This window comes from Pleuronectes platessa, chromosome 20 (assembly GCF_947347685.1).
Source record: "Pleuronectes platessa chromosome 20, fPlePla1.1, whole genome shotgun sequence".
NCBI lineage: Eukaryota > Metazoa > Chordata > Actinopteri > Pleuronectiformes > Pleuronectidae > Pleuronectes > Pleuronectes platessa.
In genome coordinates, this window is record NC_070645.1 from 7,527,830 (window position 1) to 7,542,786 (window position 14,957).

Below are 14,957 nucleotides of genomic sequence, written 5' to 3' on the forward strand. Positions count from 1 at the left end.
AGAGCAGGATGTCTTTGTTGTCAAACCAATCAAACTGCTCTTCACAATAAGAGCAATGAGTTAATTTGTCAGTTTTTTCTGCACTTACATCATCATTGTTTGGGCCATTTAAGCATATTCATAGATTACAGACATGAAATGACAAAGGAAGGTGTGGATGTTCATTTCAGCCATTTAACTGTTATAATAAAGAATATAGATTCAGTCATGTTGAACCCTGGCCAGGTGACAGGTGCTGGTTTGTTGCACATCTGCAATTGAGTTTTTTTTCGTGTGTGTTAATCCTCTTCCCCGAGGGTCGGTTCTACATCACGTGCTTTTTCTTTTTCATCTTTGCCCAATGGAGTTTTCTGAAAAGTCAATCCTCTCTTCACTGTAAACTGTGGTATTGACTTGTTGGAAATCGATACAGCACTCGGCAGTCCGTTGAGCGCTGCAGGAAACACGGAAATACTGGGGGATTGATTTTGTATTAACAGTAAATTATGGATTTCCTGTCGAACTGTGGGCAAAGCTGGGATTCTCCACTGGGAATAGAGGGGCCATAGCTCAGGGTCGTCCTCTCCGCTGCCTGTCTGGTGATGGCAGAAGGCAGAGGGGGTTTTGTTAACAGTTACAGGAACAGCAGCTAAGTTCTTGGAAAAATACAAGGCTCATTTGATGAAAACCCTCCAATAAAAACGCTTGCTGCAACAATGATTAAACACACTTCATCTCCTGTAGTGTCCTGCTCTGAAAACTGTCTCTAGGGCACATCACATGGCGTCCATGTGATGTGATACCGGGACTGGAACACGAGCTGGAGATGACTTCGATTACTGGATGGAAGCGGAAGACTAGAAGTCCAGATTTGTAACATCACTTAATGAAATATCGACTATGTCAAGAAAATGTCATTAAACATCTAAGTTTATTTTTACTCATTTTTTATTCTTAGTTAACATGTTCTCTCTATATACATGTATATTAAATAGAAGGTGATTAATTGTCTTGTGATGCGTAAAGATAGACATTTTAGTCTCAGCATTTCAGTCCAGCTCTTGTCCTGTACACTGACTGTATAAAAGGTCTACTGTATATTAAGTCTCTGCATTTCAAGTTCTTCCTATATATTCCTAACATCTGGATAGACGGATGGTTACAATTATTTACTGGTCATGAAAATAACCAACGTATAATCAAGGGATGGAGACTTGAATTTGTTTCACATTTCTTTTACTTTTTTTTACAAAACGACAATAAATTAATTGATATCAGAAGACCAGGTTATGCAGCAGGTGGTGATTGGGTGACAGGAACATCTAGTTTGACGAGTATGCTTCATCAAATGACCCAGTGCCCTGGAGCTGCAGCGTGAGGGGGGTCTTCACCAGAGGAGACTGGATCAGCACCGTGGCTCTGAACTCTCTGTCCTCACTACAACAGGCAACAAAGAGAAGACATCTTGTACTCTGGAATAATCACTGTGTCAACATAGTAATGTAATAGTGTTTGTTTGTTACCTGGGAGTGAAGCTGATCTGGAGACACTCTCTGCAGCTGCTGACATATTCGTTGGGCCTGAGAAGCCCAAAGTCTGGTGTCACTCTGAACACAAACGACTCCTCCTCATCTGACTCTACACAAAGACACACACATTCAGTGAAACTCACAGACTTCACATGCAGGTTATAACAAATAGGTTAAAAGATCAGAATGTTTGTGTTACATCATAGATATACAAACATCAGACAATTCCCAGTGTGGCAGTTGGTATCAATATAATTGACTTTTTACCAGATTTCAGTAGAAAGTGAATCCTACAGTGATTCTTATAGGTGTCTCTGTATTTTGTTCAATAGTCATCTAATTGATAGCTAGGCCTTAATTGGGCTTTAGTTATACGCTGGGTGTGAAACACGTCTTTTAAATCGCTTGCTGGGCTCAAACAAACCCCAGAGCCTATATGCTTACCTATAACTGATTTCCAATATGTTTGAACTCCACAACAGTAGAGGTTCATTTCCCTTGTCTGCATCTGGCCCACGTAGCAGAACCCAAAGTTGATGCTCTGGGTGGACAGCCGCAGAGCGGAAAGATCCAGAAATGCACAGAGAGGGACGGTCTGATCAGAGCAGAGAGGAAATATACAGTTATCTCCAAATTAATCCACGGTATCATTTCATTAAACTGTTGTCAGACTTTTTAACATCAGCATGTTGTAATGTAGCACTGTTTTTCATATCAAACACCAACTACTCAACATAAATTAAAAAAATATTTTGCTTTCAATAACATAAACCAATTATATTATTCGATATGTGTATATATAAGTTTATTATGTAAAATTATACCTATCTATATATGAAAGGCTTTAAATAAAGATGTCTCCACCTCCTCCCACTATCGAGAAATGAACCTGAAATATCCCCTGATAAGAACACAGCTATGTTTTTTATTTGTATTGCCTATTTTTAATTCTATTTCTACTTTCACTTGCTCTCTTGTCTACATCATTTTGACTATCAGCTGCTGTAACATGTGATTTTGATGTGATCGATAAAGTTTAATCCCATTTTATCCCAATTCTCTTCAGATTCACTACAAAGTTTGACCTGCAGGCTGTTGTTGCTGAAGTGAATCAGGAGGTTTTGCTGGAACCTCAGCTTCCTCGGCCCATTGGCATCTTGGATCAACGTCACCCCAGGGGGGACGTCCTCATCTGCCTGGTTCACATGGTCCAGAAGACACCGGGAGCAGTGGAACGCCACTTTCACCTAAAATCCACAGACAAAACATCACAAAACACCGCCATCTGTATTCCACTCAGGCCATGAGCACCTCTGTTCATTTCCCCCATCGCACCTGCATGCTTTTTTGTGGTTGCAGCACCAGAGAATCTCTGTCACCAGTCGGCGAGTTGCTGGAGCTGCTGGTCCTCACGCGAGGCTGTGGTCTGAGCACTGTGAACGGAGGCTGAGTTCCCAGCCTGAAGTGAAGTGGCATCTCCAAGGTGTTTTTCAGCTGGAGGCTCTTTGTGATATCAAATTCCTTCACTATCAGCTGTTGGACAAATCAATGCAGAAATCAGGAATACTGAAAACCCCCTGGGACTTATACCTCTTGTGTGAACCTCGTGTCAGAGCACAGTTAATGAGTGTTGTCGATATATCTCAGACTGACCTCTCTCTCCGATGGTGCCCTCTGTAAATCACCTGTGGAGGCATGAAACTGCAGCACCCCATCGTCTTTCTCCATCTCCACCACCAGCCTGCAGCAACAGGGAGCCGAGAGGAAGATATGCAACTTAATCGGACCACCTCTGAGCTGCATTTTTGCCTAAGCTCTGCTGATTTATTTTATTTAGGGAGCATAAATTGAGTGGGATGCATCTGGGGTTTGGGGAACATCAATATTGTGCTTGTTATTGCTCACACTGCGGGATTAACGGCTGCTAGAAGATCCAGCCTGAGAGGCTCCAAATCCAAACCCTGAGCTCTTTCAACTTTACCCGGGACACAGGCAGCCGCCTGTGGACACAAACACAAAACAATAAAGGAGATTGGGTTAATCAGTCTCCTTCCTTTTGCCTTTTCCAGGTTTTATTTTTGTAAATCTTTTATAACAAGCATGTTACCTTTGAGTCTAGACTCATGAAGCCCAGAGCTAAGCCCACACATCTCGACTCAAGAGCAGAACCAGACAGAGTCAAAGGAGTGAAAGATACGTGGAATGTGCCGCTGCCCTTTGCTGGAATCACCTTTGAATGCACCACAAGAGGAAAACACGTCATTATTGTTCCGTTTCAGGGGTCAAATAAATATATGTCGACACAATCTAACGAACATACGATTTGCTGAGGCGTGATGCAGTAGGGATAATCGGAGAGGTTGCCCATGTGAGGGCGGATGTGGACAGAGAAGAGTTTTTCATTCGCAGGAAAGGGATAAAAAGAGGCTTCATTTTCGTCACAGCCATCACTCATCTCCTCCTCGTCCGTGTCCTGAAATCCATCAGAGAATTTGAGCCAGTAAAAGAAAAAAGCAGACTACTTACTGGTATTGTAGCAATAACAATTTCCCAGAGGTCAAATCGTAAAAATCTTGTTAGCTGTGAGGTCTTAAATGAGCTCACAATCTGGCTCTGGAGGGAGGAGCTCGATCCATCAGAGCCTGGAGGGCGAATCCTTTCCCGGCCTGTTTGAATGTTTCCATCAGAAAGTCTCAAGGCTCCGCTCAACACCTCATTGCCATCAGCGTCTTTGATTGGGAAGGCGGGTCCGCACTTCACCACAACATCCACCAGTCTGTGGTCGTTATGATCGATGTTGTACGTCTCCCAGTCCATGCGAATGTCTGACACAAAATAAGGATTTAGTTTAGATAACTTTATTAAGCCCAAAAGCCAAGGTAGTAAAATACACAAGCTTTCTACACTGACAGAAGAGAATGTTTACCAGCTAAGAAAAACGACTTCAACAGGCAACACACAATGACATTTCAAAGTTGCTAAATCATTTTCTTATTCTTCTATTGATCAATTTATTCTCTCTGTTAAAAGCAAATAAGAAAAAACAATTTTATGTTAAAAGGCAACACATACCTCCAAAAACAGGAAATATTATACTATGATTGCAGTTTATCTGCAGCCCCCCTGTCACCCTCAGAGAAAAAGTGGTATAGATAATGGATGGACAACTGCTGTAAACCCAAATGAAAGGATATATGAGCCTTTCCACTTACCCAGGATGTTTTATATATTAATATTATTATACTTACTATGCATGGTGGGATTGTTGATGCGAAGAGAGCGGGAGACTGTGTCCCCTCCAGATACATGCATTCCAAACCTGACGAAGCAAAACATAAAAGATATTTTACGTTGCTGAAATGATTTAAAGTCGTCGTCTAATATGCTCAATAAGAAGACAGTGGTACGGACTGTATGATCGGCCCTTGGTTTTGGTCGTCTGCTAGCGGGCCTGTAATCTGGAAGTAGAGTGGACATCCAGTCACTGTCATTTGTATTTGAATGAGCGTGGTGTCAAGGTCCCCCACCTGCAGGAGGAAAATACGATTTGAACATTGTTTACCAGTGAACATCAAAATTCGAGAATATGTGCGACTACTAATAACTCATCATACTTTGCATATGAGATTGTCTCTGTATTCTCCCCACATGTCAGTGTAGGCTGTCACATCCACAGTCAGGGTCTCAAACGGTCCCAGCGTGCCTGTGTTCGGCAGCACAAAGAACGCCGCACCTTTCCCATGAGCCAGCAGGCTGCTCACAAACTCTGACGATGGACGGATAAAAAAAAAATCATAACTCCTAACTGCTTAATTCTCAAAGTATTCAAAAACAATAAGAATAAAAAGTGAAATCATACCCTCATGTGCTTTTTCCCCCTTGATTTTTGCTTGAATGGAGTGAAGCGGCTTCTTAACATATGCGAATCTGCAATTAAGATGCAGCCTGTGTCACATTGACAGCACAGTCACACTTTGATGCATTATTTATGTCAGACAGTTACCTGCCTTACCTTTTCTCTTGCTGGTTATTTGGCTTGGAGGCATGGCAGCTGAAATACTCAGGCTCTATGGTGAAAGGAGCGGGGATGGCAGTTTGATTGGTCATCAGCAACTGCTTGGTTACAGGTCTCTTACAAACAACATCGACTCCGAAGTCGAGTATTGTCGAGGGGCTTTTATCATCCGGGTTGGAGCTGGAAAGCAAAGACCAGGGGATCATATTTTGAGTGCTAATGATCAGTCTGTGCGTTTGACTTGCTAAACACTTAATACACTAAGCTGCTTCAGCTGCTGGATGGTTGGCTGGAAGCTTTTAAGAAAATGTAACTACCCGACACTTGGCAGTGAGTACGTCACGCTGAGTTCCTTGATATTGGAAGCCGAGATGACAAGAACAAGATAAGAGTTCATCCCCCGGACCTCACAGAGAGCAGCCATCTCAGTCAGCTCCAGCTGCAGGAGGATAAAACACCACATATCAAAACACTGAGAATAAGAGTCTGTGACAGCGGAGCAAACACTGCAGCCCTCTCTCTCTTTGGTGTTAAAGCTTCAGTTGTGGTGACAGCTTGTGCTCTGCAACTGGTACTTACGTCTGTGTGAGAGGTAAAAGTCACGCTGACCTCCACGCTGGCATTAGGTCCCAGAGAACCAGAGGAGGGGTCAAAAGAGGCTGAACACAGAGAAGCCTGTTTGCCCTGCAGCTGAGCCTGATGGAGAAAATGACAAGCAGATATCAACAGATAATATTGAGAGGTATTTATAATACAGTTTATGGTTTAACAGCAGCATATCAAGCCTCCATTATATTTCTTTATATGAGGGTTTGATAACAACATCTTAGAAATCATTAGCAGATAAAATATATAGTTTTCTACTCCCAAAACAGTAACTGAGGTTTATTCCAGTTAATGAGGGAGGTTCTCTTGTCTTAACAAAGTGCTTGCTCATAGCGGGAACTGTTGTGTTTCTCTATAAAGTTTAAGGTCCCTACCTTAGAATGTTATGATTTGGCACTTAAAATGTAATTGAATAATTTTATTTTTATTCATACAATTTTTTCCAAGGATTTTGTGAAGCACCTTGTTTAGATAAGTGGTATAAACATAGTTAAATACAAATAAGTTATTATTACTCTTCTTCGTATTGTACGTGGAGATATAAGCAATTAAAAAGTGGTACAGCATACCTTCCATTGAAAGTGTGCAGGCAGCAGGGTCTGGTTGAAGAGAGTGACAGCGGCCTTGGCAGGAACTCCAACGTAGAGCTCAGAGAGGAGCAGCTCACAGTTTAACAGACACACCTGAGGAGACTGCACATCTGCTCGCACTGACAGGTGACTGCAACACACAGGTGGTGTAACTTGTTAACAACAGATCACTGCCACTGAGTAATAACATCATTAATGCTCTGCACTGTTGTTGATGAGGCTGCATCCCCTAGCACAAATTCTTCAAGATGCTTCGAAATACATCGGTCAGCTATGGACAAATCGACGTACTCCTTACGATAAATCTTAAGGAGGAGGTCTGAAAGTTTTCATTGTACATCCTCACCATCCGGTTCCATTTTCCACCTCCAGCTCCAGCTCTGTTTCAAACTGCTGACAGAAACGTGGCTTGAAGATCACGTCCACACTGCAACAGGCCAGGGGGGGCAGCACACCTCTGCATGGCTCCACTAGCATCTAAGAACCAGAGGCAATTTGGAGTTTAGTGTCTTGCCCAAGGATAATTTGGAATTGTACCTGTGCTGATTGTACCTGTGTGTCTTGATGGTCATGTTGACTTCCCCCGATAGTCCAGGAGGCCTCGAGCTGGGTGGTGTTGGTGAGGAGTAGGCTGGTCTGCGTCTGCTCCCCGAGCCTCATGAGCCCAAAGTCCACACTGGGCACTCCCACGGTCACTGTGGGACCCTATGCAAAATCCAATGATGAGCATAGAGAGGTCAGAGTTCATAGACATACAAACTCTTATTGTGAAACCTGAAGTACAGTCATTTGATGAAGGATGAAGGTGTTCAGGTTTACTCTTACCTTGAAGGAGACTTCCACAGGCAGTGTGATGGGCTCATGTCGGTGCTCTATGTGGCAAACCAGACTGGTCACGACCCTCTCCGGTTTCCCTCCAGTCACAATTAAATCCAAATCAAAGCACTCATTCTGCTCTGTACAAAAATACGTCAATAAAAGAATAAATCAAACAATATGAAATGTTGTTTAAAGATTACAATGTGCATTGAAAGGGAATATTTATCTATCATATTACATCGTATAAAGCAACACACCTATTCGGCCAGTAGAGGGCTCTACTTCTATTATGTGGCTGCTGCTGTTCATCCTTTCCCACTGAAAACAGATGAAGGTCTTGCTGTGGTTCCACAACTGAAACACGCAATACAATGAAAACATTATTCATCACAGTTTTATCAGAGAATAGATACAGAAATCAGACATGTGACCGTGATCTGAACTACCTTAAACGGCCTCTTGGTGGTGGTGCAAATAAAAATCTCTCCAGGTATCACCACAGCGTAGGGATCAAGCAGGACCTGGTACTGCTCCGTTGACCCCTTGACTTCTATCTCCATGACGATGACATCATTCAACTTGGAGCCAGTGCGCACAGGCTGGAGGATACTAGATTTCCCCCCCACACACACACACACATAAACACAAACACAGAGACACAAACCCACGCATAGATTGAAGAAAAGTAAGTATGCTGTTAAGAACATCAAAAGAAAGCCAAGAGAGATTCCATTAAACTGCGACACTGATGCAGAGAAAGGAGCAGATCTGGGATGTGTTCATATATGGGCTCTACTGAGTGCCCTTTTTGTTGTTACATGGAAATCACAGTACACTGACTTCTACTAGTGCACATGTAAAGAACTTTACCTATTTTCACTGGGCTGAGGTTGCAGCTGTGGGACATCTCTCAACACCAAGTGACAGACACTGTGGTAGTCCTTCAACTGACAAAGATTAAAAAAAAATCCATGACAGAAAACATGTTACATAAAAATCCATTCGCTCAGCATTACTTGTGATATAAAATTCTTTTGATTCTGAAACGGTTTATATGTCTTTTCTACCTCTGTGGGCCCGAACGTTAACAGGAACTCTTGGTCCTGACAGGGGGCCAGTATGCCTGTGAGAGGGCTGACACTGAAAGCATCATCTGTGGCCAGGTGGAACTGGATATGGGAAGGCAGAGGGGTTTCCCCTGGAAGCAGAGGGTGGATGTTGGGCTTCATGATCTGCCAGTGGAAAGGCAGCTCCACGTGGCTTCATCCCGAGAGAGAGAGAGAGAGAGAGAGAGAGAGAGAGAGAGAGAGAGAGAGAGAGAGAGAGAGAGAGAGAGAGAGAGAGAGAGAGAGAGAGAATTCCCTTTTTACACGGGGTCAGTTAGTTACTTACTATTTAGCTTCTTATTCAGGGACACTTCGACTATATGATTGCTACTGTGGCCTTAAAGGGCACAGATGTGTTTATTTGTTGAGGAGAGGCATTACAATTGAAAAAATATATATATATACAATATAGTCTTTGAGCTATTTCACAATATATCAAGGTGTGAAGCTTACACATTGTTTCTAATGATGATTTTTTTATGCTTCATGGAGTGAGGGTTGCATGAGCTGAAACGGACAAAGTGCTCTGCAGTGAGGTCGTGCACTTCCCCGATTACAAGACGCTCCTTCTCCCCAGACACGGACACGAGCTCGAAAGCGATCATCTGACCTTCACCTGGAAAACAAACACAATTTATATCCTACTTAACCTTACAAAAGAGGAGTAAATCATCGCTACAGCTCTTAGAAACTCCAAAGAGGTTCACCTTCGATGGAGATGTCTTTCACCTGGCAGTTGTCACAGACGACTGTGAAAACCTGACAGCTCTTCGCAGCAATGATGGGGAAGAAAACCACCTGCAAACACACATATATATGATGCTGCACAAATCTGAAACACACAGAGCTGCAGAGAAGGGAAACTTGTGTCTCAAAAGTGGCAAGTATACTCAGACTGGCCCCACTGTATCTCAAGTATACGTCAAATCTAAATGGATAGAGCTGATACTATATGACATTTTATTCCATTAAAATGTACCATGTTTTTGAATTATTGCAGATACATTTTTACAGTTCCTCCTCTCACCTCCACGACTGTGGCCTCTCCAGGCTGCAGCACAAAAAGAGACGGGCTGATTGCAAAGGGTGGCTGCTCAGAAAAGTATGTTCTGGCCACGGACTACATGAAAAAAGAGAACCTGTCAAACACACGAGAATTCTTCTTTTCACAATCAAAGCTTCCGATACAGTTATTGTGAGTCTGATTTCTACCCTGAGGTTTGAGGCTGGCCACTGGTTCTTTGGGATGACGCAGAACGTCCCGGCGCTGAGACCAATGTTCCGGCACAGAAACTCAACAAATTTCACTCCACCAATCAGACAGTAGCCACAATCCAGAATTCTTGGTACTACATGATAATAAGGAGAAAATATATCAACAAATTATGGCAAAATGAACTAACTAACGACTAATGAACAAACACACTGTAACAGGTTAGGTTGGCAGATAGCAATGAGACCTACAGGTGAGAATTGGAGGGGGTCGCTTGGCGGCGATGGGCACCACCAGCAGGGTCTCCACATGGCTCTCTACCAGTATGAAGTCCTCATAGTCCGCCAAGGAGTCTGGAGTGAACTGCACCGTGTACTTACAGCTCATCCCGGGGGCAACAACACCACCCTCACCAGGGAATCGCCCTGTCAAAACATATGTGAAAATCTCTCTTCCCTTGCAATGAATCAGTGTAACTCTACATTCACATTGCATTTTATCTTCCTATCATCTGTGTTTGTTACAGCAGGTGGTGTTAGTGTTTACATGTATGCAACGATAACGCCAAAATCGTTTAGCTGCATGTCTAACTCTGGCATTCCTTTATGATACCATCTCTGATTCTTGATATATTTGATGACTTCCTCACAAAGAGGAGGACCTCAGATAGCTGTATTATCCATTCAGAGCAATAAGGAAGCACTCACCTAGGCCAATAGAGAAGTAAGGAGTGGTAGGTGGGTTGACTCGGATATGACGGCTTGAGGAAGTCAAGTTTTTCAGCTCCAGTGTTGTCTAAGGCAGGACAGGATAGAGAATGTTACTATGCATCGTGTCACAGTAAAAGATGCTGATCAGCAGTGTTGGAACTGAACCTGTGTTGTGTACGGTCACTGAGACACACCTCACTAACATGTCCCACAATGTAGTCAGTAAAAAGCACCACCGAAGGATTTGCCAGGAAGACTGGAACGGGGTCATCAGTTGAGCTTGAAGACAGGAAGAGCACAAACACAGCAACACATGAGCAGTTTGGCTGTCTCCCAGGAAGTGGTGAGCACGGTGACAAGCTGCCGGCACAAAACCCTTCAAAACCGCAAAGCAACTATTTCTACATTTTCCAAATTGACCTTGTGTTTGAATGAATGCGGGAATAAAAGGACTGAAACATTATCAAAGCCTGCATCTGCCTGCAGCCTACCTTCATGACTACTGAGGCGTGCAACCACTGTGTGCATTTGAGGTATAAATGAAAACACAGCCATGACACAACATATGAACCAACAACAAACTGACTTTTAACACGTATAGTAAAAAATCAACTCATCCATGCATATGAACAGTCAAATGACAGTTTCCGAGATACCACACGTTCACAATACAAAGGACGTTGTATTCCCGCAGCTGTCCCTGTTGTTGGTAGTGAACAACAGCGTTTGTATACACAAGCAAAATATGAGATGGACAGTTGTCTGCACTGAGGCAAAGGGCACTTGTGTTTTCATCGTCTGACCTACCTTCATTATATTTCATCAACTATAACCCATAAATGATTTCAATGTGGCCCACTATGTAAATACCCTGTCTTTTTATATTTCTGGCCTTGTAACCAAACAATGCACATTTACTGTAAACTGATATCATCATCAGCACATTCCGGGTACCTTTGTTCCCTCATCCCTTCACTCCCACCCTCCCTCTTCACCACTCTGCTACTGGGCTGGATGAGGGACCTGCCGCCATGCTGAGCGTTCGGGGGAAGGAAGTGAGGATTCCGAAGGAAGGTGTGTCGATCTTTCAGCCTCTTGAGCACATCCCTCACCTCCGCCTTCTCTTTCGCGCTTGGCTTCCACTTCGGGCTGGGTTTGGACTGATTCGGCCTCTGAAACACACAGAATGTTATGAGCATCATTGAATGATGCTTTGTAATGTAACTACAGCTCTCTCCTTCCCAGAGGAACTCGGCCTTGCCAGATCAGAGTTTTCTGTTGTGTGGATTCTCAGAACTCAGAGGGAATCCTATTGATAATGTAATTTTCTTGATGTTTCCTCCTATTGTTTAATCCTATGATGTTTATTTCTCTATTTCAATGTCTTCATTTGTTTTTTTGTAAATCACTTTTAGAGAAAAATCTCAGTATATATTCATAAATTGTTATTGCTTGAAGTATTGAAGTATTACTCTTTTCAGCTCCGACTGATTGACTGCTGACTCCTCACCTCACTGGGAGTATTCTCCCTTGGTGTTTCTAAGCTTGACTCAAACATCAGGCTGAGGTCGGACTTATTCAACACAGTCTTTTCTGGACTGGGAATGAGCGTATAACCATCATCCTGTGGTTCCTTGGACATGTGCATGGCATAGGAGATGGTGGACTTGGCAGGATTCAATTTTACTGACAAGAAACAGGATGAGAGAAACACAAAGGTGAAAAAGCATGAGTCATTAATAATTTAAGATGGGTCCAAAAGAGAGGGTCAGGTACCTGGTGGTGGTGGTCTGACTCGTGGTTTTTGTGTGGGTAAGTAGTCCTGGGGGGAAATCAGGTTGTGCATTTCGAGGAGATCACTGTCTACACACCAGGAAAAGGCTGATTGGACTGAAATAAAAAATTGTACCAGTATATTTATCTTTGTTATTAATAATAAACAAGATAGCTGTGCAGAAATATAATACATCAATTAATAAAACCTTACTGTCTGACCTGTAAAGATGCCCTCTTGATCACAAACGCCCCCTGGATTTAGTCTCTTGTATTCCTGGCTTTCTATGGCTGTAGCTTGATTTCTGGCATGAATTATGTGACTCTCCAACATGTCTGCCTCTTGTATACAGCGTCTGTATTCAGAGTTAGCCTGCTGTGTGATTTAAAAAAAAAAAACATACAACGATAATAATCATTTATCCATTGACTCTGAATATTATGGTTGTAATGGCAGTGTGAGGTCACCTGCTGCAGCTCCTCCACATATTTGTCATGGGAGCTGCTCCAATCACTCTCTTTCTTGATGAGGTCGTTCAAAGAGCCTGTCCCAAAGATGCCTTGCGTGTAGAGGTCTTTGAAAGTGTTTGCCAATATATGGGAAATATCCTGAAATTCCAATAATGAAGTAGCTTCATGTTAGCAGTTGTTAGCATGAAGTTAAGAGGGAAAAGGCCGCTGTTCATCATACCTGTGATTCTCCTGAGGTGGGTCTATGGCTGCTCAAACCTGTGTCAACTGTTGAGTGTTGACTCGTCTCCGGTTCTTCCAAAGCAGCTTCCATCGAGGCCAAGGCTTAAGCTAACTGTCACTAGCTTAACGACTTAGTGTTCGCAGGTCAGACGCGCAAGAAGTGAAGCTCGTAAAGTTAACGTCTGCAATATAATGAGTAAACAAGACACAATCAATTACTAAGGTTGCGAAGCAGCACTGTAAGGTCCTGAGTATTTGCGATCTCGGGCCCTGATGCAGCTTACTTTCTTTTGACAGTAGGTGGTGCTACCACTATCACTACATACACCTACATCTTTTTAGGTGAAAAACACATTGAAAACACCTCGTTTCAGACGACACATTAATTCGGGATTCAGAAACTACATTGTTACACACATGTAGTTAAAGGGACATGAACTGAAGTTAGAGCATTTTTGTGTGTCATGGAGACTCGATGAAATGTCTTGAGGCCTTTCAGACAAAAGTTTGACATGGTTGCGGTAAATGGACGAGTAGGAGCTTTTTTTTGGACTGGAGGAAGCGGAGAATCATTGTCCATCTATATTTGCAGTCTATGGTGAAAACTCTGGCATGCCTTTTTGATACCATCCCTGATTCTTGATATATTCTATGAATTCCTCACAAAGAGGAGGGCTCCAGAAGGCTGTATTATCCATTCAGAGCAATAAGGAAGCACTCACCTAGGCCAATAGAGAAGTAAGGAGTGGTAGGTGGGTTGACTCGGATATGACGGCTTGAGGAAGTCAGGTTTTTCAGCTCCAGTGTTGTCTAAGGCAGGACAGGATAGAGAGAGTTACTGGGCATCGTGTCACAGTAAAAGATGCTGATCAGCAGTGTTGGAACTGAACCTGTGTTGTGTACGGTCACTGAGACACACCTCACTAACATGTCCCACACTGTAGACGGTGAAAAGCACCACCGAAAGGATTTGCCAGGAAGACTGGTACGTGATCATCAGTTGAGCTTGAAGACAGGAAGAGCACAAACACAGCAACACATTATCACAAACACAGCAACACATGAGCATTTTGGCTGTCTCACAGGAAGTGGTGAGCACGGTGACAAGCTACCGGCACAAAACCCTTCAAAACCGCAAAGCAACTATTTCTACATTTTCCAAATTGACCTTGTGTACGAATGAATGCGGGAATAAAAGGACTGAAACATTATCGAAGCATGCATCTGCCTGCAGCCTACCTTCATGACCACTGAGGCTTCCTGTTGACCCATAATACCCAGTCATGTACGCTGTGTGGATTTGAGGTATAAGTGAAAACACAGCCATGACACAACATATAAACCGACAACAAACTGATATTTAACACCTACAGTAAAAAACCAACTCATCCATATGTACGGTTAACTCAATCTCAATCATATATTTCACAAAGAAGGACAGTTAGATATTTAAATTACAGTTATAAGTTACCACACACTCACAAAAAACAAAAGGACAAGTAGTCCCCCAGCTGTCCCTGTTGTGGGTCGTGGACAACAGTTGTCTGCACTGAGGCAAAGGACTTCTTGTGTTTCATCAACTATAATCCATACATGTTTTTTTAATGTGACCCACAATGTCAATACCCCAGCAAACAATGAGCGTACCTTTGTTCCCTCATCCCTTTCCTCCCACGTCCCCTCTTCTCCACTCGGCTCCTGGGCTGGATGAGGAACCGGCTGTGCGTTCGGGGGGGGGGGGGGGGGGGGGGGGCTTCATGCTAGCAGTTGTTAGCATGGAGTTAAGAGTGAAGAAGGCTACTGTTGATCGTACCTGTGTATCCCCTGAAGCGGGTCTGTGGCTGCTCACACACGGGTCACCTGTCGAGTCACCTGTCGTCTCCCCGGTTCTTCCGCAGCAGCTGCCATGGAGGCTAAAAGCTGA

The 14,957-nt window shown here is 43.2% G+C and overlaps 1 protein-coding gene across 2 annotated transcripts; it reads right to left on the bottom strand.

Annotated features, from left to right (window-relative positions):
• Positions 1-1,260: 1,260 nt before the first annotated feature.
• On the bottom strand, positions 1,261-14,084 carry dlec1 (DLEC1 cilia and flagella associated protein). 2 transcript variants are annotated; one of them, XM_053412436.1, is made up of 40 exons: positions 13,953-14,084; positions 13,756-13,843; positions 13,032-13,215; positions 12,809-12,949; positions 12,563-12,713; positions 12,344-12,457; positions 12,078-12,253; positions 11,522-11,739; positions 10,762-10,846; positions 10,565-10,652; positions 10,109-10,282; positions 9,857-9,993; positions 9,672-9,764; positions 9,352-9,442; positions 9,098-9,260; positions 8,606-8,798; positions 8,409-8,485; positions 7,985-8,147; positions 7,796-7,892; positions 7,545-7,675; positions 7,272-7,424; positions 7,066-7,196; positions 6,699-6,849; positions 6,103-6,219; positions 5,841-5,962; positions 5,521-5,703; positions 5,368-5,435; positions 5,123-5,274; positions 4,920-5,035; positions 4,757-4,827; positions 4,113-4,333; positions 3,829-3,981; positions 3,616-3,738; positions 3,414-3,508; positions 3,162-3,249; positions 2,844-3,041; positions 2,594-2,755; positions 1,953-2,103; positions 1,503-1,617; positions 1,261-1,416 (listed from the first exon to the last, which is right to left on the bottom strand). In XM_053412436.1, exons 3-40 carry the CDS (start codon positions 13,122-13,124, stop codon positions 1,302-1,304), a joined length of 5,070 nt encoding a protein of 1,689 aa, XP_053268411.1. In that variant the 5' UTR covers positions 13,125-13,215; positions 13,756-13,843; positions 13,953-14,084; the 3' UTR covers positions 1,261-1,301. The 2 variants fall into 2 exon arrangements, with proteins under 2 accessions (XP_053268411.1, XP_053268410.1); XM_053412435.1 differs by having other exon boundaries at positions 12,563-12,716.
• Between the last annotated feature and the right edge of the window lie 873 nt (positions 14,085-14,957).